Source organism: Akebia trifoliata, chromosome 2, assembly GCF_017979445.1.
Source record: "Akebia trifoliata isolate Shusen 1 chromosome 2, ASM1797944v1, whole genome shotgun sequence".
Taxonomy (NCBI): Eukaryota; Viridiplantae; Streptophyta; class Magnoliopsida; order Ranunculales; family Lardizabalaceae; genus Akebia; species Akebia trifoliata.
In genome coordinates this window covers 24,821,199-24,844,476 of record NC_141376.1, presented here as the reverse complement: position 1 = coordinate 24,844,476, position 23,278 = coordinate 24,821,199, and the positions used below count along the sequence as shown (strand labels likewise).

The window sequence follows — 23,278 nt, the reverse complement described above, 5'->3', positions numbered from 1 at the left end:
TAAACCTCAAAAGTCAAAAGCAGATCCGCTCACCCCGAGAATCGAATGCGCTTTCAGTGGCGACTCCACTGGGGACTATTGAGGATCAAACTTAAAAAACCCTAAGTATGGGAGAATTGCTAAAATGACCAAGAATGTTTTTAGTTTTAGTTATTTGTTTATCTATTTATTTTTATGTTTTTTTTTAGTTCGATTATTGATCATGTGGTTGGACTATGGATATTCTACTTTGGCATATTCTTTTTTTTCCTATGGCTCGATCGAGAGTCGCTTAGGGGGACTTTAAATAAGGTGGGATTTCAAGGGGATGGTTTTATTGAGGATAGGATAATGATTGATGGAGTATGATTTTTACTTTAGGTGTGTGTGTTAGATCTGTCATTCGACGATGTTTTATATATATATATATATATATATATATAGGGTGACGTTCCTATGACAACCATTGTGACTCACATTGCGACAAAAGAAGACAGCCGTTCGATATTCGCAAGATCCATGGTCCAGATCGTGTCTTCGTTTTTAAACAACACGCGTTATTTTAACCACTTTAATCTTGCATTATTTAGAAGCACCTCTCCGTATCTAATCAAAATAAATAAAAGCAATTTCAAATCAAAATTCTCTCTACCTCATCGTCATCTCTTCTACGACTCAAACCCTAACATCTCCATTCAACGACGATGCAGATCAAGCGACGAAGCCAGGCGAGAAAAATCCAATCATTATTTCAGCTTCATCTCCTTAAAAACTTCACCAATTACCTTACGAGTAACTCTTCTTCTCTAAATAATCCCAAATCTATCAATCTTTGATTGTTTCTTGAAACATCAAAGTTCAGAGAGAGAGAGAGTATGGCGGGTAATGCTCTTGATGATAGAGGAGGAGAAGCCAAGAACAGAGGGAATTGAAAGTACCCATCTTATGTTCATTTTGAGCAGAATTCAGAGAAAGGATGGACTTCATGGTTTATACCCATGTTTGTGGTGGCCAACGTGGCTGTGTTTGTAACGGCTATGTACATCAATAACTGCCCCAAAAACATAGAGAGATATCAAGACAAGTGTGTTGCCAAGTTCCTCGGCAGGCTTTCGTTTCAGCCCCTCAAAGAGAATCCCCTCTTTGGTCCATCTTCTTCCATGTAATGTTTCTTACCCATTTCTCTATTTCTCTTATTTCTTTTTGTTTTCATTTTTTTTAACTTAATTTATTGGTTTGTCTTGTTCTGTGTTAATTTGGCACATTGGGTTTTGGTTTTTAGATGTTTGGTGACATGGGTTTGTCTTATTTGGGGATGTTTTTTCTTGTGAAATTGTTTCTATGTGATTTCCTGATGTAATCTGATGTAACTCTGTCTGGTTTGATCTTCATTTTTTCGATTGGTGAGCGTGTTTTTTTTTAATAAGATCAGTAACTCGATGATGGTGGGAATTAAACCCATAGAGTTTACCAACTAAGCTAGTTGGCATCTTCACTGGTTTGATCTTATTTGGTCATGAAAACTGTATTTGATTGATGTTCTAGTTCCTATTAAGCCTATTTCTTTGAAGAAACATTGTGAATTGAGGCTGAATTCATCCAGACTAGCCAATATCGTCACGTCATTTAAGTTATTGGGACTCAAGTGATGATCTGAGGTTTTGATCTTTCAATTTTTGAAGGAAAGAAATCTCTTACTTTTATTCTGATTGCATATGAACATAAAAGGCAACTCTAGTCTCTAGACAGCCAACATGGATGTGTTGTTGGCTTGAGAGTGTAGACACCCCATTTTTGCATCCGCCTGATTAATCAACTTGTCAACCCGATCGCAAGGATTCCCAATGATGGATGTGTATTCCGTTGCTTTATTTTGTTACCAGATGTGTTTCAGAAATCCGGATGAGGTATCTCGAACTGACAAAACCTTAGAAACCACGCTACGCTAGGAAAACACAACCCCAGAAACATAGAAATCATCATCTTGCAGACCAAAAAGAAGCTTTACGATAAAAATCACTAAAAATTGATCAAATTACCAAAATACCCCTGACATCAAAACAACCCTAGAGCCTACGTTACGCTTAGGAAAACTCTCTCGAACACATAAAATAACAAATTAAAACCAAATAGATCATTTCACCAATTTTAACAGAATTTGACAAAATTACAAAAATGCCCCTCATAAAGTTCACAATCATTTCACATAAAAATTTTCATAAATGACACAAACCAATATTTTCATTGAATTCCTTACGAAAAATCGATTCTAAAACATCCTAGAACATTAAAAACCAACTTAAAACGTGAAAAGTCCTCTCCGGGGGCAAAACGGTAATTTCATAATTTTCATAATTAAAAAATTCGAAATTAATAAATAAAACATTAAATAATTAAATTTAAACATTAATGAAATTAATTTAAAATTTTGAACCTAAAAAATCGATCAATCGGGCTCTCAGGCAAAATTGTTGAGGGTTCGTGGGATATTTCTTTAAGGACCCCTCCATTTGGGGTCCAAAGAATTAAAGAAATAATGGAAGAGGGTTCTCCAAAATCAAAGTAAATCAAGCAAGACTAAGTCAAGGTATTAAAGTCGATCAAGTAAGACTGAAGTCAAAATTAAAGTCAATTAAGCAAGACTGAAGTCAAAATATTAAAAGTCAATCAATTAAGACTAAAGTCAAAACATTAAAAGTCAATCAAATAAGACTAAAAGTCATAATAGAGATCTAATTAAATAATAACTCTATCTAATAGAGTTCTAACTTAAAAATAATTCTACCTAAAATAATTTGAATTAAAACACAATTCTACCTAAAACAATTCTAATTAAAACACAATTCTACCTAAAACAATTTTAACTAAAACACAACTCTAATTAAAAGATCTCTAATTAAACACTAACTCTATCTAAATCAACCCCTAAAAACATCTATAAATAGAGGTGCTCACACCCTATTTTCGTATCAAATTATAAACCCTAAGAGAAGTAGGTCTAGAAGCTCCCCTAGCCCCCCATATACCCTAGTTTTGGAGTCCCAACTCCTTAACTAACATCCCTCCTTCAATTTTAGTCTAGAAAACACCCAAAAGCCTTCTAAAAACACCCCCAAATCCGCAACGAACTTGAAGAGTTCAGATTCAAAAAATAAGGAGATACCTTGCCTCGGAGATCCGAAGTCAAATCCGGAAACAGAACGAAGCAAGGGAGCACGGTACAAGGAGCTCTTTTTGTCAGATCTGAGGGAACCAAGTCCTTGCCATCGGAAAGATAAATTTTTATTTTTATTTATTTTTTTTATCTAGGTTTTAGCAATGTAATTTACTTGGGACTTTAGTAGAGACCGGCTTTGGCCGGGCGGGGTTGGTGCCTAACACCTTCTAACCCCGTAACTTGATCCCCGAATTCAGATTTTTTATGGTAGATTAGTTCTTTTTATCCATGTTAGAGTCAGTATGGTTCCTAGACCACAATAACTAGGTGGCGACTCCCAAACCTCAAGGGTCAAAAGCGGCTCCGCGCACCCCGCGGATCGAGGGCGCTTTCAGTGGCGACTCCACTGGGGACTATTGAGGATCAAACTTGAAAAACCCCAAGTATGGGAGCATTGCCAAGATGACCTAGTTTTTTTATTATTTAGTTGGATTTATTTTATTTATTTTTTCTGTTTATTTATTTATTTTTTTTTTTTGATTGTAGATGATTTTGGGTATTGCATTTTTTTTTTCAATTAAGGATCACTTTTTGATGACCCATAAATAATGAAAGATTCAAATTGATGGAATGATGAAGGTTGGACAGAAATATTAAAACGTTTTTAGAGAATATTCTAGTGAGAATTAAGTCTGAGAGCCTATTAATAAAACATAGATCTCGTCGAGTAGATTAATTTAGAATCTGAGTTCACTTAATTTCGTTATCGGAAGCCTTAGATATCATCGATGCAAGTTCAATCTGTAAATCTGGAATTATTTCTGAATGAAAGTTGGGACAGCAACGTTAAAATTTTTTTACAGAACATTCTAGTGAGAATTAAGTCTGGAAACCTCTTAATAAAACATAGATCTCATCGAGTAGATTAATTTAGAACTTGAGTTCACTCAATTTCGTTATCAGAAGCCTTAGATATCATCGATGCAAGTTCAATCTGTAAATCTGGAATTATTTCTGAATAAAAGTTAGGACAGCAATGTTAAAACTTTTTTACAGAACATTCTAGTGAGAATTAAACCTGGGAACCTATTAATAAAACGTAAATCTCATCGAGTAGATTAATTTAGAACTTGAGTTCACTCAATTTCTTTATTGGAAGCCTTAGATATCATCGATGCAATTTCAATCTGTAAATCTGGAATTTTTTCTGAATGAAAGTTGGGACAGCAACGTTAAAACGTTTTTACAGAACATTCTGGTTAGAACTAAGTCTGAACATCTATTAATAAAATGTAGATCTCATCGAGTAGATTAATTTAGAACTTGAGTTCACTCGATTTCGTTATCGAGAGCCTTAGATATCATCGATGCAAGTTCAGATTGTATTTTCCTAATTCACAGAAAATCTGAATTTATCTAATGTTGGCACAATTAATGTTCTTGAGAGTGAGCTCATCTCAACCATTGTCATTCTATCATCAATGTAACACCTATTGGAATCTCGATTTATTTTGGATCACCTAAAAGTGATCATTGATTAGACCTTAAAAATTATAAAAATTGTGCCTATTGCGATGATTAGATCTAATTAATTATTATAGGCCCTTATTTATTAATTGATTTGCTAATTGATGAATGCTAGAGATGTGCACGTTTAAAGCTTGAATTAAACCATATGAGTATGTTCCTGATCGATGTTTGCTTGCACTTGTATGATTTAATATCCTCTCTTGATTGGCTTGATTGGACCCATGGGCCCATTTGTTTGAAAAAGGCCCCGGGCACACCCCACCCTGTTTTGCACACACCACATGCACGTTTACTGCTTTACTCACTTACACGTCCCATTTAGCCAACGTGGCACTAGTGCGTGGCCCGGTCTCTTCGGAGATGCGACGTCATTCATGAAACCCATAACTCCAGTCACGTACCTTAGGGTATATCAAACTGGGGGCATTAATACCGTCTGATCAGGTGATTCTGAGAGATATATTGATGCACCCAGGCTGGAGCGACCTAAGCCTTTGACCTATTGTAAGCAACACAGTCTCATGTCCCGATTGCCAACGTAGTACTAGTACGTGGTCGGTCCCCTCGTGGGATGTCAAACCATTTATGAAAGCTACAACTCTTGACTCGTACCCGTAGGTATAAAAGGTAATCTAAGTATATCAATTGCACTTCTTGGTCAAAACCGGTGTCTAAGCAAGATCTTGCCCCGCTGTACCCTACTGTACGAGGGGGATAGACTACGTCTATTCTAGACGAGAGGTATTTAAGTGGGCCCTTGCTCAGCATTGTGCGCCACCTCTCAACTGGAGATCGAACTGGCTGTTTTTGGCTTCAGAGAAGTGAATTGAGGTTTTAAATTATCACCTATACGGTATATCAAACCAAGTCACCACGTATCGAAAGGTATATAGGTGTGTTTGGGCAAGGGTGGCCAGATAAAAAATGCATTGCATGTAGTAAGCTTAGAGTCTAGAAACCTTCCCAATAGGTCACGACTCGAACTTATTGTGGGTGTTCCCGGGTTGTTTATTGAATGGAGTCCGTTGATTGATGAATGTATGTAAGTGATGTGAATGATGAGATCAAAGTGCATGATTGTCCTCAAGGACCAAAGAAATTTTATTTTTGAAAATTAAAATGGGTGCACCGATCCAATAAAAAAATCCATTCTTTTACAATAATGACCCAGTCCATCCCGATCCAACAATCATGATGGACCAGGCCATTTAAATCAAAATGGAAATCGAATTTTCAAAGAAGAAAAAGAAAGTATTTTCTAGGAAAAAATGTTTTCCAAAAGAAGTGTTTTCCAGAAAAAGTGTTTTCTCTAGAAAAAATGTTTTCTAAGAAAAAAGATTTTCTAAGAAAAAAATATTTTCTAAGAAAAAAAATGATTTCTAGAAAATGTTTTCCATAAGAACAAGATTTTCCAAGAGAAAATGTTTTCCAAATAAAAACTATTTTTCAAAGAAAAAATGTTTTCCAAAAGAAAATATTTTCCAAAAGAAAAGAAAAAGAAGGATAAATAATTTCCAAAAGATCTATTTTTGCATGAAAAGTTTTTATGGACCTTGGAAAACTACCAAAAAATGTTGCAAAAAAATAATCAGATTTGTGAAATAAAAACATTATTTTCCAATATTTTTCAAGAGTGCAACATAATTATTTTTCTTCTGAATAATCATTGAATGGATGAATTTTTTAATGGATTGGTGCACAAAATTCAATAAAATCTCAGGGTAATTTAAAATGTTATCAAGGGGGTGACACTGAAATTGGTTAAATTCACCTTCAAAGAGGTTTAAGGGTTATCATTGTATCTAAGCTCAATCGTCCATCTTCTAGCTAGGGTTGTAAATCCGGTCAGTTAGAGTAAACGTCAATATCAAGTCAACAGTTAGAAATGACCTCAAAATTTCTCAATATCGCACAGTTGTTCCATGAAGATCATAGTGCCTCAATCCTGTTGTTTGAAAGCAATGTCTCAGTCCTCAGTCCTAATCAAGCCCATTGTGGGTAGTTGTATTGAGTTTTCATGAGTTCATTTGAGTTAGCTCAAGTCCAAATTTTTCAATGTCATATTTTCCTTAGATTGAGCTTACTTTTTCCTATTGAGTCAAGTTAGATCATCGAGTCTATAGAGGTGTCTGTTGCCCCATCTAAAATTGATCGGATAAAGAAATTTTTGAATATCTCGAGCGCATTAACGAATTAACTAATAATCTAGATTCAAAGACAAGAAGATAAGAGTCGGGCTCAAGAAAGCAAAGGTCATTGACCTCGGAACAGAAATAAATTCCTAAAGAGATTCAAATAGAAACCATCTTATCTCTAGAGGAACACAAGGGGATAATGAATTTTCTCAGAAATTTCAAAAGACTTGTTCGTGTGATCATATGAGGGTATGTTAGGTACAAGCTTGAGTGTTGTTCAACATGGACTAGATACTCGTCTATATCAATGGAATCAAAGAAGATGTTATAAAATGTATCAGTGCTATCCTCACTACATCTTGAGTTGCAAATCACATATTATCAATCGATATGGGGATACCTTTTGAACTGATTCTGATAATGGGTCGTACTTCAAAGCATAAATCATTACTCTGTGATCAAAGTTGAAGATCCGGCATCACACATTATCTCTACCGTCCTCAGATTAATGAAAAGGTTGAAGCAGCTAGTAAAAAAATCTCAAAACAATCATCAAGACAATGCGTCAATCACACCAGGATTAGTTAGAGAAAAGTTACCATTCACACTAGGGGCACATCATACTTAATACAGTCTTCCACTGGAGCTATTCCCTACTTTCTAGTGTATGATATGGAAACAATCTTACCAGTTGAAATGTAAATTCTGTCTCTCAGGGTCTTGTTGGAAAATCATTTGTTAGAAACATATTGGGTTCGTCAGCAGTATGAAGAATTAAACTTGATCGAAGAAAACGAGTTAAAGCCCTGTACCACGTGCAAGCTTATCTAAGAAGAGTCACCCGTGCATTTGACAAAAAGTTCAAAGCTCATCATTTACAAGTCAAGATTTAACTATCAGACTTCAAAGAAAATTGAACACTCCTCCTCGATTATAGGAGAAAGTCTAAATTGGAAAAATTCATTCATTAAGGAAATACTGTCTGGAAAAGTCGTCAGACTTCAAGATCATGATGGAAGTGAACTACCAGAGTCAACTACCTTGATCGGATCAAATGGTACTACATTTAAGGAGGCCATCTTTGGCCGAATCAATTTTCCTGCTACCCAGTTCATTATCTCCTTTCTTAGCCCTTTGCAGCCTTTTCAAAAAAAAATGATGCCTTTTTCTTTCTCAGCCCGATCACCTAACCTAGGGGAGGGAAATTCGAACTACGTCTTAGTCTGATCCCAAAATTCTGGGGTACGTAGGCAACCTGAGAAGTTACTTCAGGCCCGACCACATCAAAATAAAAATCTATTTCCCCACACAAAAAAAAAAAAAAAAATCAAAATAAAAATTCAAAAGAGAAAGAAATATCATCCAAAATGGGGAAGAAAATTCAAGAAAAAAGTTTAAATGAAATGCCACACAAGGGGCATTTAGGTTTTTGAGCCTCAAGATTCCTTTCTTTTTATACCCAGTCCTAAGCTTACCCATGAAAGTCCTCCTAAGTACCGTGCGAGAAGTCAAGGAAGATAGCAAAGCATGATCAGACAGCAACTCCAGAAGTTCAGAAGGGAAGAAGAAGAAAAAAATTTGCTAAGTTGAAAACCCAAAAAGGCGGCTTAGGCAAAAATTAAGGTAAGCTAGCAAGGTTGAAAATCTGAAAGGACGACCTTGGCAACAATTAGAGCAAAAAAAAGAAAAAAATTGTAAGCTAGCTAGATCGAAAACCTGAAAAGGCGATCTAGGCAAAAGCTAGAGCAAGCTCGCTAGATTGAAAACCTGAAAAGGTGATCTAGGCAAAAGTTAGAGCAACAAAGAAAAACAGAAGAAAATCCCAAGCTGAAAGCGGTCCGAGCTGAAACATCAAAAGTCCGAATAATCAAGTTCAATACTTAGCTTAAACCAGGCATAGACTCAGAAGCCCCAAGTATCTTGTCTACGATCGATCTGAAAATGTTTACTACCCCAAGTGAACCAAGGGAGATAAGGGTGAATTCTATGATGAGTCTCGAAAGGAAATAATTTTGTACTCTTGAGCCTGACTCAAAACCTTCAATAAAATTAATCAAAATTAAAAGTTGAGTCTTTATTGCGCTTGTGGTAATCAATTATTTCAAACCTTCATACAAGGGGCATTTTCTTTCTTTTGTTAATGTAACTTTTCCCCCTTATACTAGGGGCATTTTTTTATGATGTGTTCAATTATTTTCAAGGCCATGGTCATTGTCAAACTAGGGGCATTTTGTCTTCGAGCAATGTTAATCCTAAAAAATAATAGGAACCCCAAAGTAAGGTTACCCTCTTGATAACAGTTCTTTCGAAAAACTTTTGAGGTTCAAAAGAAATAAAAACTCAGGTTTTAAATTCATAAAACTTTTTGATAAATCCTTGAGGTTCAAACAAAAGCATATTGGATCTCACATAGGAGATATAACATTCTTTCGTTCTCCAGATTCTTTTCCAGATTCAATCATTCTTGGAATCAATCATTTCTCTTCCAGATTCATTATCTTCCAGATTTATTCGTTCTCCGATTCGTTCTAATCAGTTTTCTCCAAAATTCATTCATTCCTTTGCCAGTTTTGCTCAGTCGCCGCCAAGGGTTATCTTGGATTTTGTTCAGTCTCCGCCAAGGGTTATCTTGGATTTTGCTCAGTTGCCGCCAAGGGTTATCTTGGATTTTGCTCAGTTGCCGCCAAGGGTTATCTTGGATTTTGCTCAGTTGCCGCCAAGGGTTATCTTGGATTTTGCTCAGTCTCCGCCAAGGGTAATCTTGGATTTTGCTCAGTTGCCGTCAAGGGTTATCTTGGATTTTGCTCAGTCTCCGCCAAGGGTTATCTTGGATTTTGCTCAGTTGCCGCCAAGGGTTATCTTGGATTTTGCTCAGTCTCCGCCAAGGGTTATCTTGGATTTTGCTCAGTTGCCGCCAAGGGTTATCTTGGATTTTGCTCAATCTCCGCCAAGGGTTATCTTGGATTTTGCTCAGTTGCCGCCAAGGGTTATCTTGGATTTTGCTCAGTTTCCGCCAAGGGTTATCTTGGATTTTGCTCAGATGCCGCCAAGGGTTATCTTGGATTTTGCTCAATTATCGCCGAGGGTTTGCTCGAACTATACTCAGCCAGATGTCATCGAGGGTTTGCTCAGATTATGCTCAGCCAGTTGCCACCGAGGGCTTTCTCGGATTATGCTTAGTCAGATATCGCCGAGGGTTTTCTCAGATTATACTTAGATAGTTCATTACTCTTTCACCCCGAGTATGTAGAGTAGAACTCCAGGAAATTAGTCCATTACTCTTTCACCCCGAGTAGGTAGAGTAGAACTCCCAGAAAAAATAGTTCATTACTCTTTCACCCTGAGTAGGTAGAGTAGAACTCCCGAAAATAGTTCATTACTCTTTCACCCCGAGTAGGTAGAGTAGAACTCCCGAAAATAGTTCATTACTCTTTCACCCCGAGTAGGTAGAGTAGAACTCCCGAAAATAGTTCATTACTCTTTCACCCCGAGTAGGTAGAGTAAAACTCCCAGAAAATAAGTCCATTACTCTTTCACCCCGAGTATGTAGAGTAGGACTCCCAGAAAAAATAGTTCATTACTCTTTCACCCCGAGTAGGTAGAGTAGAACTCCCGAAAATAGTTCATTACTCTTTCACCCCGAGTAGGTAGAGTAGAACTCCCGAAAATAGTTCATTACTCTTTCACCCCGAGTAGGTAGAGTAAAACTCCCAGAATATAAGTCCATTACTCTTTCACCCCGAGTATGTAGAGTAGGACTCCCAGAAAAAATAGTTCATTACTCTTTCACCCTGAGTAGGTAGAGTAAAACTCCCAGAAAAAATAGTTCATTACTCTTTCACCCCGAGTAGGTAGAGTAAAACTCCCGAAAAAGAATTCATTACTCTTTCACCCCGAGTAGGTAGAGTAGGACTCCTAGAAAAAATAGTTCATTACTCTTTCACCCCGAGTAGGTAGAGTAAAACTTTCCAAAAAAAATTGTTTATTACTCTTTCACCCATGGTAGGTAAAGTAAGACATTCAATTTTTTTATGCTCAATTTATGCTCAGTTATGCTTAGTTTATGCTCAGATTTTACTCAGTTTCACACAGTGCACACACTTGCATACTTGTTCTTTTAGTCAGGGAGAATTCTTTAAAATTCAAGGATCTGACGCCATCAGTGAGAGTTAGCACTCAAGGACCTGACAACCTTTTAATTCGGGGAGAGCTTTACCCTCAAGGATCCGAACACCTTGACGAATTGCTAAATCAGGCTGCAAAATGAACTGTCACTAGCTTTGGCATTCGGATATCGCACTACCTACCAAGATAGATTTGCTACCTAGTTTGCTTCAACCCTCTGCCAAAGAAGGGCATCTGTAGACACCCCATTTTTGCATCCGCCTGATTAATCAACTTGTCAACCCGATCGCAAGGATTCCCAATGATGGATGTGTATTCCGTTGCTTTATTTTGTTACCAGATGTGTTTCAGAAATCCGGATGAGGTATCTCGAACTGACAAAACCTTAGAAACCACGCTACGCTAGGAAAACACAACCCCAGAAACATAGAAATCATCATCTTGCAGACCAAAAAAAAGCTTTACGATAAAAATCACTAAAAATTGATCAAATTACCAAAATACCCCTGACATCAAAACAACCCTAGAGCCTACGTTACGCTTAGGAAAACTCTCTCGAACACATAAAATAACAAATTAAAACCAAATAGATCATTTCACCAATTTTAACAGAATTTGACAAAATTACAAAAATGCCCCTCATAAAGTTCACAATCATTTCACATAAAAATTTTCATAAATGACACAAACCAATATTTTCATTGAATTCCTTACGAAAAATCGATTCTAAAACATCCTAGAACATTAAAAACAAACTTAAAACGTGAAAAGTCCTCTTCGGGGGCAAAACGGTAATTTCATAATTTTCATAATTAAAAAATTCGAAATTAATAAATAAAACATTAAATAATTAAATTTAAGCATTAATGAAATTAATTTAAAATTTTGAACCTAAAAAATCGATCAATCGGGCTCTCAGGCAAAATTGTTGAGGGTTCGTGGGATATTTCTTTAAGGACCCCTCCATTTGGGGGTCCAAAGAATTAAAGAAATAATGGAAGAGGGTTCTCCAAAAATCAAAGTAAATCAAGCAAGACTAAAGTCAAGGTATTAAAGTCGATCAAGTAAGACTGAAGTCAAAATTAAAGTCAATTAAGCAAGACTGAAGTCAAAATATTAAAAGTCAATCAATTAAGACTAAAGTCAAAACATTAAAAGTCAATCAAATAAGACTAAAAGTCATAATAGAGATCTAATTAAATAATAACTCTATCTAATAGAGTTCTAACTTAAAAACAATTCTACCTAAAACAATTTGAATTAAAACACAATTCTACCTAAAACAATTCTAATTAAAACACAATTCTACTTAAAACAATTTTAACTAAAACACAACTCTAATTAAAAGATCTCTAATTAAACACTAACTCTATCCAAATCAACCCCTAAAAATATCTATAAATAGAGGTGCTCACACCCTATTTTCGTATCAAATTATAAACCCTAAGAGAAGTAGGTCTAGAAGCTCCCCTAGCCCCCCATAAACCCTAGTTTTGGAGTCCCAACTCCTTAACTAACATCCCTCCTTCAATTTTAGTCTAGAAAACACCCAAAAGCCTTCTAAAAACACCCCCAAATCCGCAACGAACTTAAGAGTTCAGATTCAAAAAACAAGGAGATACCTTACCTCGGATATCCGAAGTCAAATCTGGAAACAGAACGAAGCAAGGGAGCACGGTACAAGGAGCTCTTTTTGTCAGATCTGAGGGAACCAAGTCCTTGCCATCGGAAAGGTAAATTTTTATTTATTTATTTTTTTTTTTATCTAGGTTTTAGCAATGTAATTTACTTGGGACTTTAGTAGAGACCGGCTTTGGCCGGGCGGGGTTGGTGCCTAACACCTTCTAACCCCGTAACTTGATCCCCGAATTCAGATTTTTTATGGTAGATTAGTTCTTTTATCCATGTTAGAGTCAGTATGGTTCCTAGACCACAATAACTAGGTGGCGACTTCCAAACCTCAAGGGTCAAAAGCGGATCCGCGCACCCCGCGGATCGAGGGCGCTTTCAGAGAGGATATTCTATTTATTAGATTGTCTTTGCTGGTTCAATTGGGATACCCAAGGATCAGAGGCCGATCTTCCTCTATGTCGTATCCCAGCTATTTGGTTATATTTTGTCATTCAAATCTATCTCTAGTTATATTGTCTGTTAAGGCATGTGTAGCGTAAATGGATTATCTTTTTTAGGTCTCTTGATGTTTTTTAAAGTGAGGGAAATCCTTAGATCGATATAGTTGAGGGGTCAAAAGGTTCTTGGATTATTTGGTACGGGTCATGGATTGATAAAAAGCTTGTTTGCTGTATTAGAACCTTAAAAAATATATGGTTCTCGCAAGTCATTTATGCAAAAATCATGATTTCTCAGAATTAGAGGCCATTTAGGGATGTGTGATAATCTGTTTGTCTTGACAGAAAATGTGAATTAATGGTCAATGTACATATTGTGTCTATAAAGTATAGGATACATGTTGCCTTTTACATGCATTGGAGCACAGTTTGGCAAATTGGGGTTCTTTTTGTGGCTGGTCTCTAGTTGTCTCAAGTGCATAGGTTTGTTGAACCTAGTCTAGATTCAGACTAGTCAAGCGCACACATGTGAAAAAACAAAAAAAAAAATTATGCTTATCAACCTTAAAAATCTTCTTCTAAATACCTCAATTATGACAATAAAATCATGAACATTAGCCTAATTGGATTATAAAACAACTAGAAATGTTTGATTTTCATGCATAAATCACAAAAAATAGAGACTAAAGGGTAGAATTCCTGAAATTAGGATCATACATCGAAAATGGATAGGAATCCTTCTCAGATCTTGAATTTTTTTTAAAAATTATTGGATTCTGCTTAGATTCGGCGTTTTCTTGCCAATGAATGAGCCTGGAACTTGAAATTCAATAAAAAACATTGAAAATATAAATCAAAAAATCAAAAACTCTATAAAATATTTTTACAAATAAACAATCGTACCTTGAAGCTTGGTACAAATCCTCAAACAGAACTTGAAATCACAAAGAGAAACCAAAATCCTAGAAAAAATTTCCTCTCCACCTATGCATTGAGAGTCTGAGACTGATTGAGATGAAAATAGAGCTTCGTAGGATTTGAGGATTTGAGAAATCGAAGAAGACTTCATCGAAAAAGAAGATAGAGCTTCGTTAGGTCTAAGAAACAAAGATGGAGCTTCGCTAGGGTCTGAGAAAGAAAGATCTGATGTGAGAAATCGAAGAATAATATGAAAATCGAAGATAGAGCTTCGTTAGAGTACGAGAAACACGATGAAATCAAAGAATAGTTGATTGAAAACGAAGATTGAGCTTCGTTAGGGTTTCCGTCACTTTCGTTCCTATTCGAATTTGAAATCCTGGAAGGCTTCTCAAGAGGTTACGGATCTAAAATTTGATTTATGAAACGGTCCTTCATAGAGAAACGGTTCAAACCCGTTTTTCATAAAAAACGGTCATAACCCATTTCATAATTTTGTTCCAAATTCACTTTTTTCTTGTAGTGCTTTGATAGTGGCATACTCCAAGACACTGTTTTTAAAGGCTTGTGAAGCTTGCGCCATGAGGCAGACTTTAAGGTTAGGTTCACTGAAAAAATGCTTGGGCACAAGGAATAAACATAAAAACAGCTGGGGTTTATGTATCAGACCCGAAGGCATTTAAAAGGCATATATTTCTTTGCTGTTGTTGGGCATGCAAAATATTGGAGTCCATATTACTAGAATATGCAAAGAAATTGTTGAATTGATTTGTTTCATAAATAATTTTTTTATAGCATTTAACATTAGAGTCGTGATAATCTAACTCCCTCATGTGGCATACTCAAAATACTCTCCCGACGTGGCATGTGCTAGACCCATAGACTTCATGCCTCGGGATACACAACTGCACATCCCCGTAAATTGGTGCAGTAGTGTATCCCTATGAAAGAAAATCTATGGTTTTGGCACATCCCACGTTAGGAGAGTATTTTGAGTATGCCACATGGGGGTGTTAGATTATCATTACTCTTAATATTATGTAGAGAAAATTATCAAAAAATGGTATTTAATTATATTTTTGCATAAATATAGAACATTCATTTATTGAAAAAAAAGTCATTATTTAGTTATCTAAAAACTTGGACAGTATATTCCTATAAGTGGAGGGGTTCTGAGGACAGTTCTGGATATGGTATGTGGGGTATGAGTGTATTGCTATGTAACTTTGAGATTATATTAGTAATTAATTTCTTGAAAAATCATATATATCTGTTCTCATGTAGGTTGCCAGCTTTGGGGGTTACCTTCTTAAGGAGGACATCTTAACGCTATCGTTTGCTCCAAGAGATTCTCACAAAGCACAAATACAGTTTACGTTAGAAAGGAGAGTACCAGCATTTTTTGCCATGCTTGGCACTCGCCGTCTGCCATTTCCTGCACATGCCTTTGACATGGTGCACTGTTCTCAATGTTTGATCCCATTTACTGCCTACAGTGAGTTACCTCTTTCTTGGAAGTTTTGTTATGCAATATTATGCACTTTTGATATTCAACTTTGAGGCATTTTTCTGATCAATAAGAAAGTTTACCTTTGCAGATGGAACATACTTTGTTCAAGTTGATCAGTTACTTCGACTTGAGGATTACCTTGTTATTTTTGGTCCCCCTGTACAGTGGCGAGCCTTTCTCCACGTATCCTCAAACCTATGATCTTATTCATGTTTCTGGCATCAACTCGCTCAGAAAATATCCTAGCTTGACCAAGAGTTAATCTACTTAGGACCATCAACCTTTACTAATTGCGCATTTGTGTTTCAATTAATTATTGAACGATGTACAATCTCATGATGAAACACATTTTAAAGATGTGGATTATTTCATTTCTTTTCTAATGAATCTTTTAATCAAGTTATGATTTATTGAGAGTTTTGGAACTTTGGTTGCAGATGTAATCTCGTCGGGTTGATGGTGGAGATTGATCGGATGTTGTGTCCAGAAGAACCAGTTTGTCATTCGAGATTCTCCTGAAGTCATTAATAAAGTGGGACAGATTGCTCATGTAATAAGGTAGACAACCATCGTGCATAAAAAAACAACCAAAATCGAATGGGAATGAAAGAATTATTGTAGCAACCAAGAATTTTTCGAAGCTAGAATCAGTTTTCCATTAACTTGACCTTCTGTTCTTTACAATATAGATTTAAGATTTTTCCCTTTTTCAAATCAAAGAAAAAACTGTCCACAGCATCAGTTCCCCCCTCCCCCCACGTGTTTCTTTTTTTTGTTTTTGTTTTTATTTCTTAGTAGAAGTGCTGTTTTTCCTTAATATTTATTTATTCTTATTTCCAAGGCCTATCTTTTCTATTCCATTTTGCATCCGGTAAACTTGAGAAACATTTTGGTTTTGAATGAAATAAGATGGGCTTTGGGATTTAGTCGTTCCCACGTTTATTCAAAGAATATGTGATTTAGAATTTGATTGTAAAAGTGGATTCGATCTGGCGGAGTGATGGTCATCCTTAATTATATTTATTGAAAGAATACTATGGCAGGAGAGATCTGTCAAGATTAGTTTCCTTGAGACTTCAAGTCATACATATTATTATGGTGGGAGGATTTTGAGGGTCCAAAATTTTGAAAAAATTAGAAAATTTAATTATTGTGTTCAAAAATCAAAACTACATTGAATTGAAATAACTATTTAGAAAGAAAGAAGTTACTAGTTGAAGGGTAAGATATGATTGCAGAGGTTAATAATATAATACAAACTCAATAATATGGTTCATAATTTATTGTGGGCTCTATATCAATATATTTATAGTTTTAGATTTATTTATTTATTTATGGGTGGTTAGGCAAACCCCCAATCAGAAAAATTACACTGTCATAGTGGGCATCCTTAGAAATAATATTCCCAAAATCACTAAGGAGATCCAGAGGACCCATTTGTTTTTTTACCCACCTCCTTTATTGTGGTGCCCGCCAAACGCTAACACAAATCCCCATGTCAGATCTCGAGGTACTAGATGGCACCTCGAAATTTCGGCTTGATCTCCTCTGTTTATGTTAACATTCCAAGGCATTCAACATGTACCTGATAAACGACATACAATCCTTCATATATATACAAAATATAATACTAGCGGAAGCTTATATACGTCTAATAACGTACGAAATATCAGAGTGCGGAAGAATAACCAGAATACAGGATTATACAAAATTCCTCACTCTAACAGAATTCCTAACACTCAAGACAGAATCCATAAGACTACCTGGAGGAACTGACACCACTAGGGGGTATAGCCCTAGTACTTACCAGGTAACGGAATCTGGTTGTCTATCTGACCAACCAGATGATCATCATTCGTGCTCTATACCTGTCTCGCCAAGTTCTGAATCTAAAACTAAAAAAAAGTAGAAAAGGAAAGGGTGAGTAACAATGGTTACCCAGTAAGGAAACAAACAATTTCTGCCAATAATCCCTCCTAGCATGAACGAATAAGCATACTAAATCATTTTAACAATATAAAATTTTACAGAATAAACTACGATTAACTGGTACATATAGCCAGGGATGAGCAACTAAACATTTTAAAACTCACATTACATCATTCAACAGTACTCACTATAACATTCTCTTTTTTTATACAAATCTAATTAATCAAATGGAAACATTAAACATGCATTTCATTTTATATATCAAAATAAGCAACAGATACATAATACACAATGGTGGAGTATTAGAATTATAGAGTTGGGATTCACGACTGGATCGCTCCCAGTCGGGACATGATGTTACAATTCTTCTCTGACTTTTAGTTCCTGATTTTGTGGTTGATCGCTGTTTACCACGCTTAGTTGACCATTTATCCGGCTCAGGCTGGCCGTTTGACGTGACCGTAAGCAATGGGTCTCTTTTCGATGTGTCAGAACGTTCAACTACTATAGATTGTTAGTGATCACTGACTAATCATCTTCGTCTATGCCTATCAAGCGTACATGTGATTCCCAAATATACAAACCATTCGTATACGATCACCTTTACATTACAAGTTCACTGGTAAAGATAGAGAGGAATATCCCGGATTCCAGTTGTGACTCCACTCTCATACACGTCCCATACCACGTATGAGCTTGGTGGTTCCTACCGTACATCCCAGGATAGTACACCACTCCGGATGATATGACGCATTATCTCTTCAGGCATTCACAAACTCTTTAATAGCTCACAAAATAACTACAAATATATATTATTTTCATTTGAAAATAAAAGAGAAATTAACAACACAAGGTTGAGAATGGATATCCAGTTTCCTACCATACAAGTGTAGCCACCCGGCCTAAAATAAATAACATAACGGAAACGTAAACAGTGCCTCGTGCTAACAGAAAGTAAATAAACATGCAACCAGTAATATTATCCCTGGATATCTGTTCACCAACCTACACACAACACAACAACGTAAAATGCAGACATTACCCCTCGGGTGTGACTCTAACATTTTACCGTTTCATACCCTTTTTCTTTTTTTTCGATTTTTACAATTTTCAATCTCTTCAATAAAATATCTATTTTCTGATATTCATCAACTCAATATGAGTTCATTGAATATTAAATCACATATTCCAACTGAAGAATTTATTTTTATCAATAATATTGAAAAAAAATACAAATTTTTTTATCAAAACGGGGTCCGAGCAGTGCACAAGACCCAATTGATAGAAATAACCCGTTAAAATACCCTACCCACGTATAATTTGTTAAAAAATACAATTAAACATATCAAACATGTAATTTCTGGCATGAATTTTTAAATAACAAAAGAATTCTATATTTTAGAAATACATCGAAATTTTTTTGATAAAATCATAAATGCAATTTTTACAATCTACGATTACTAATAGAAATTGAAAGTTCCTTACAATCTCTAGGCGAAATGATCGAAGCGTGTGCGCGGAAATTGAGGCGATCGGCACGGAAATCGAGATGGATCAAATTTCGAAGTGGCTAATTTTTGAAACCGACCCGGTGGTTTCAAAGATCTCGATGTACTCATCCCTTCTCCCTTCTGCAACGGAGGACGATTTGAACCCGAAACAGATGAAATCCGAAGTCAAAATTACGAAATCTCCATATATACGTACGACTGATTTTCGATGATATCGAGTGAAAAAGAAAGTGAAACGAAAAAATATTGGGTGAATTTTGTAGATGTCGAGGCTGCGGACGTTTCTCCCTTCTGCGTCGATCGTCGACGACGAGCCGTTTGTGAGGATTCTACGTTTGAAGTTTTTAAAAAAATAATTTTTTTTTTATAAATTCGTTGGTTGTTGGCTATTGGACAGGTTGGAGAAGACGAATTGATAAAAAAAATTATTAAAATTTTATTTATATAAAATTTGGGATAAAATCGGTATTTTGTCAATTGTTTTGATCGACGATAACTTGACCATCCGGACTTCAAAATTAACAAACGAATCCTCTATTTCGCCTAATTTTTCGTTCTGGATCTAATGGTGTAGTCAATTTCTATAAATTTTATCTCTAACAAAAATTATATTTTTGGCCTGAGGTGACCCTTGAAATTAATGTCGTTTTCGTTTTTTACGATAATTCAACTTCTTGATCTCCAAAAATGACAAATAAATAGTCCATGTTTAATAATTTTTCATTATGAACCCAATGGTATAATCGAATCTTACTAATTCTTGCTCTAACAAAAAATCACTATGTTAGCCTGGTCCGTCCCGGTAATCGAGGATTTTGCAACTTTTATATTCGAACTCGCATTTGAACGTGCTTACGGGCACAAGTATGTTTTTCGATCATTTTGAATCCAATGGTGAGGTCAGATTCCATTAAAAATGATCAGAAACATCCTAAAATTTTATCCCTAAGTCCCACTTTCGAGATTTTCTCAAAATTTCACTATTTATTTTTCCTCAAGATACGAATCGAGAACTCGGGGTTTTACATTTATGATATTGTTAATTAGATATGCCTCTCAGGGTCCAATATATTTTGATTCGGCCCTCTTGATATTTGACTTTGAGAAAACATGTTAACAACGCATTGTCTTGAATTACAAAATTAGCCCTTTATCTACAACACTCTTGAGATCTAAATAGAATAAATAAATAAATCAATTCTTAAAGCTATGCATGTACACATGTGAAAGTAATTGAAAGAACGGGAAAAAAAAGTAAAGATCGGATGGCGTGAAGACTTGAGAAATGGGAGAGACAAACATCAATCAACTCTCACACTTACACCTTGAGAAGGGAACACAGTTCAAGTAATGACACCAATGGCACTGCTTACTCCCATTTTCTCCCCAAAACAACATCACTAGTCCCACTGCAAATCTGCAAAGTTTGCAAGAAGTAATGGACATAGATTTCCACAAAGCTAGAATATACTAGTATACTATAACACCTGACCTAAATAATATATGTTTGGGATGGTAGAACTTACCATGCAATCAGCAAAATCAATGCAATAACCCACAATATGTATTGGTGTGATGTGTATTTGGATTTGACATGAACATTCGGTGGAATATTATGTTGCTCCATCTAACCAAACTAGGGACGGAGAAGCAAAACAAAACCGAGAAGAAAACCGATCAAGAATCCTCCAATACGGGCAAAATTATCGGCATGAGGTAATATTCCAATGGCTAAATTGATGGCAATAATGAACAAGAGTGTCACTAGTGCTACAGCCTGTAAGGGAAAGAAACGAAAGTAAGATGTTAATAAAACACATGAATATATGCAAATCGCCCTGTTATCACGGCTTCTATAAGAGTCATTAACAGTATTTAATTTAACAACTTTTACAAATATAGAAGCTTATCATCATCATCAAACCTTGTCCAAAAAGTTATGGGTCAGGTGAAAGTATCATGTTCCTTCTTTCAATTATGTTCGAAAAGGTTGTCTTCTGTTAAATATATCAATAATGACCATAATAATATACTATTATTACCAAAAAAGAGTAGATAAATTTTGAAAGAAAACAAATGTCATAAACGCAATGCTCACCTTGTTGGTATAAATAGTCCAGTTCATAAAAAACTCTGAGAGCATCACTCCAAGAAGTCCAAACAGAGCACTAGAGGCACCAACGGAGATATTTTGTCTAATAAAAAGAGTGGATAGGACACTCCCACCAAATCCAGACAAGAGGTAGATTGTCCCAATCAGCATTGAAACATCATACCATGAAGAATATTAAAATCGCTTAAAATATTAATGGCATAAGTAATGGAAGAGAAAAGAACGAAACCCAAACCACCTACATTGATAAGAAGATTATGAAAATTAGGCTTACCAAAACCAAATTGTTGTTCAAGGCAAATTCCAAGAAATACCAGACATAGCACGTTCACTACATTGATAAGCAGATTTTTTTGTTTTTGTTTTTTCACATGTGTGCGCTTGACTAGTCTGAATCTAGACTAGGTTCAGCAAACCTATGTACTTGAGACAACTAGAGACCAGCCACAAAAAGAACCCCAATTTGCCAAACTATGCTCCAATGCATGTAAAAGGCAACATGTATCCTACACTTTATAGACACAATATGTACATTGACCATTAATTCACATTTTCTGTCAAGACAAACATGTTATCACACATCCCTAAATGGCCTCTAATTCTGAGAAATCATGATTTTTGCATAAATGACTTGCGAGAACCATATCATGACCAAATAAGATCAAAACAGAGAAGATGCCAACTAGCTTAGTTCGTAAAGTCTATGGGTCTAATTCCCACCATCATCGAGTTATTGATCTTATTATAAAAAAACACGCTCACCAATCGAAAAAATGAAAATCAAACCAGACAGAGTTACATCAGATTACATCAGGAAATCACATAGAAACAATTTCACAAGAAAAAACATCCCCAAATAAGACAAACCCATGTCACCAAACATCTAAAAACCAAAACCCAATGAGCCAAATTAGCACAGAATAACACAAACCAATAAATTAAGTTAAAAAAAATGAAAACAAGAAGAAATAAGAGAAACAGAGAAATGGGTAAGAAACATTACATGGAAGAAGATGGACCAAAGAGGGGATTCTCTTTGAGGGGCTGAAACGAAAGCCTGCCGAGGAACTTGGCAACACACTTGTCTTGATATCTCTCTATGTTTTTGGGGCAGTTATTGATGTACATAGCCGTTACAAACACAGCCACGTTGGCCACCACAAACATGGGTATAAACCATGAAGTCCATCTTTTCTCCGAATTCTGCTCTAAATGAACATAAGATGGGTACTTTCCATTCCCTCTGTTCTTGGCTTCTCCTCCTCTATCCTCAAGAGCATTACCCGCCATACTCTCTCTCTCTCTCTAAACTTTGATATTTCAAGAAACAATCAAAGATCGATAGATTTGGGATGATTAAGAGAAGAAGAGTTACTCGTAAGGTAATTGGTGAAGTCTTTAAGGAGATGAAGCTGAAATAATGATTGGATTTTTCTCACCTGGCTTCGTCGCTTGATTTGCATCGTCGTTGAATGGAGATGTTAGGGTTTGAGTCGCAGAAGAGATGACGATGAGGTAGAGAGAAGTTTGATTTGAAATTGCTTTTATTTATTTTGATTAGATGCGGGGAGATGTTTCTAAATAATGTAAGATTTAAGTGGTTAAAACAGCACGTGCTGTTTAAAAACGAAGACGCGATCTGGACCATGGATCTTGCGAATATCGAACGGCTGTCTTCGTTTGTCGCGATGTGAGTAGCAATGGTTGTCGTAAGAATGTCACCCATATATATAATTTTTTCATTTATGTTTTTTCTGCTTTTTTTTTTTTTTTTTTTTTTTTGCTTATTTAATTTTTTTGTGTTCAATTTTTTTTTTTGTAAGCAAAGTGTGTTGTCCTTTGACAGCAAGAAAAAAAAGAGATTTTAGCATCCTGTTAGTAGCAACAGCGTGCTGGTTGGGTTGGTGTGCCATGAGTAATGTCATATATTTCAATTTTCGCACCATCTTAACAACAACATATGAGTGTATGAGTGGTGTATTATAGATAAAATTTGTTTTTTTTTTATTTCCACTCCATCTTCCCAAACGGTTTAGACCTGAGTTCATCGTCTTCATCAGGTTGGAGAGCCAACTCAATCTGATCAGTCTCGATCCATAAATCTGATCGATTCAAGATTTGGAGCAAAATATCCAGATCTTGATCAAAGAAAAGTTTTCTTTTAGAAGCTCACATCGGTAACAAACAAAATCATTTTTTTTTATTTGTTTCGAATTTGAATAAAGAACTACTCTATTTCATTTTTAATTGAACTTGTAACATGGGAAACCTTGTGATCATTAGATCAACCATGGATGAAGCC

General features: G+C 35.7%; 2 protein-coding genes across 2 annotated transcripts in view; one reads left to right on the top strand and one right to left on the bottom strand.

The window, feature by feature from the left end:
- The window catches only part of LOC147409966 (putative pectin methyltransferase QUA3), a 46,753-nt gene extending 30,588 nt beyond the window's left edge, over positions 1 to 16,165 (top strand). The window contains exons 3-5 of the mRNA XM_086432038.1: positions 15,050 to 15,115; positions 15,198 to 15,408; positions 15,512 to 16,165. Of these exons, the coding sequence (XP_086288164.1) occupies positions 15,050 to 15,115; positions 15,198 to 15,408; positions 15,512 to 15,624 (390 nt within the window). The 3' untranslated portion in view covers positions 15,625 to 16,165. The remainder of the gene's footprint in view (positions 1 to 15,049; positions 15,116 to 15,197; positions 15,409 to 15,511) is intronic.
- A 3,731-nt stretch (positions 16,166 to 19,896) lies between these two features.
- LOC147409965 (RHOMBOID-like protein 2) lies at positions 19,897 to 22,511 on the bottom strand. Its single transcript, XM_086432037.1, has 5 exons — positions 21,980 to 22,511; positions 21,844 to 21,859; positions 20,962 to 21,031; positions 20,390 to 20,750; positions 19,897 to 20,280 (listed from the first exon to the last, which is right to left on the bottom strand). Exons 1-4 carry the CDS (start codon positions 22,264 to 22,266, stop codon positions 20,500 to 20,502), a joined length of 624 nt encoding a protein of 207 aa, XP_086288163.1. The 5' UTR covers positions 22,267 to 22,511; the 3' UTR covers positions 19,897 to 20,280; positions 20,390 to 20,499.
- Between the last annotated feature and the right edge of the window lie 767 nt (positions 22,512 to 23,278).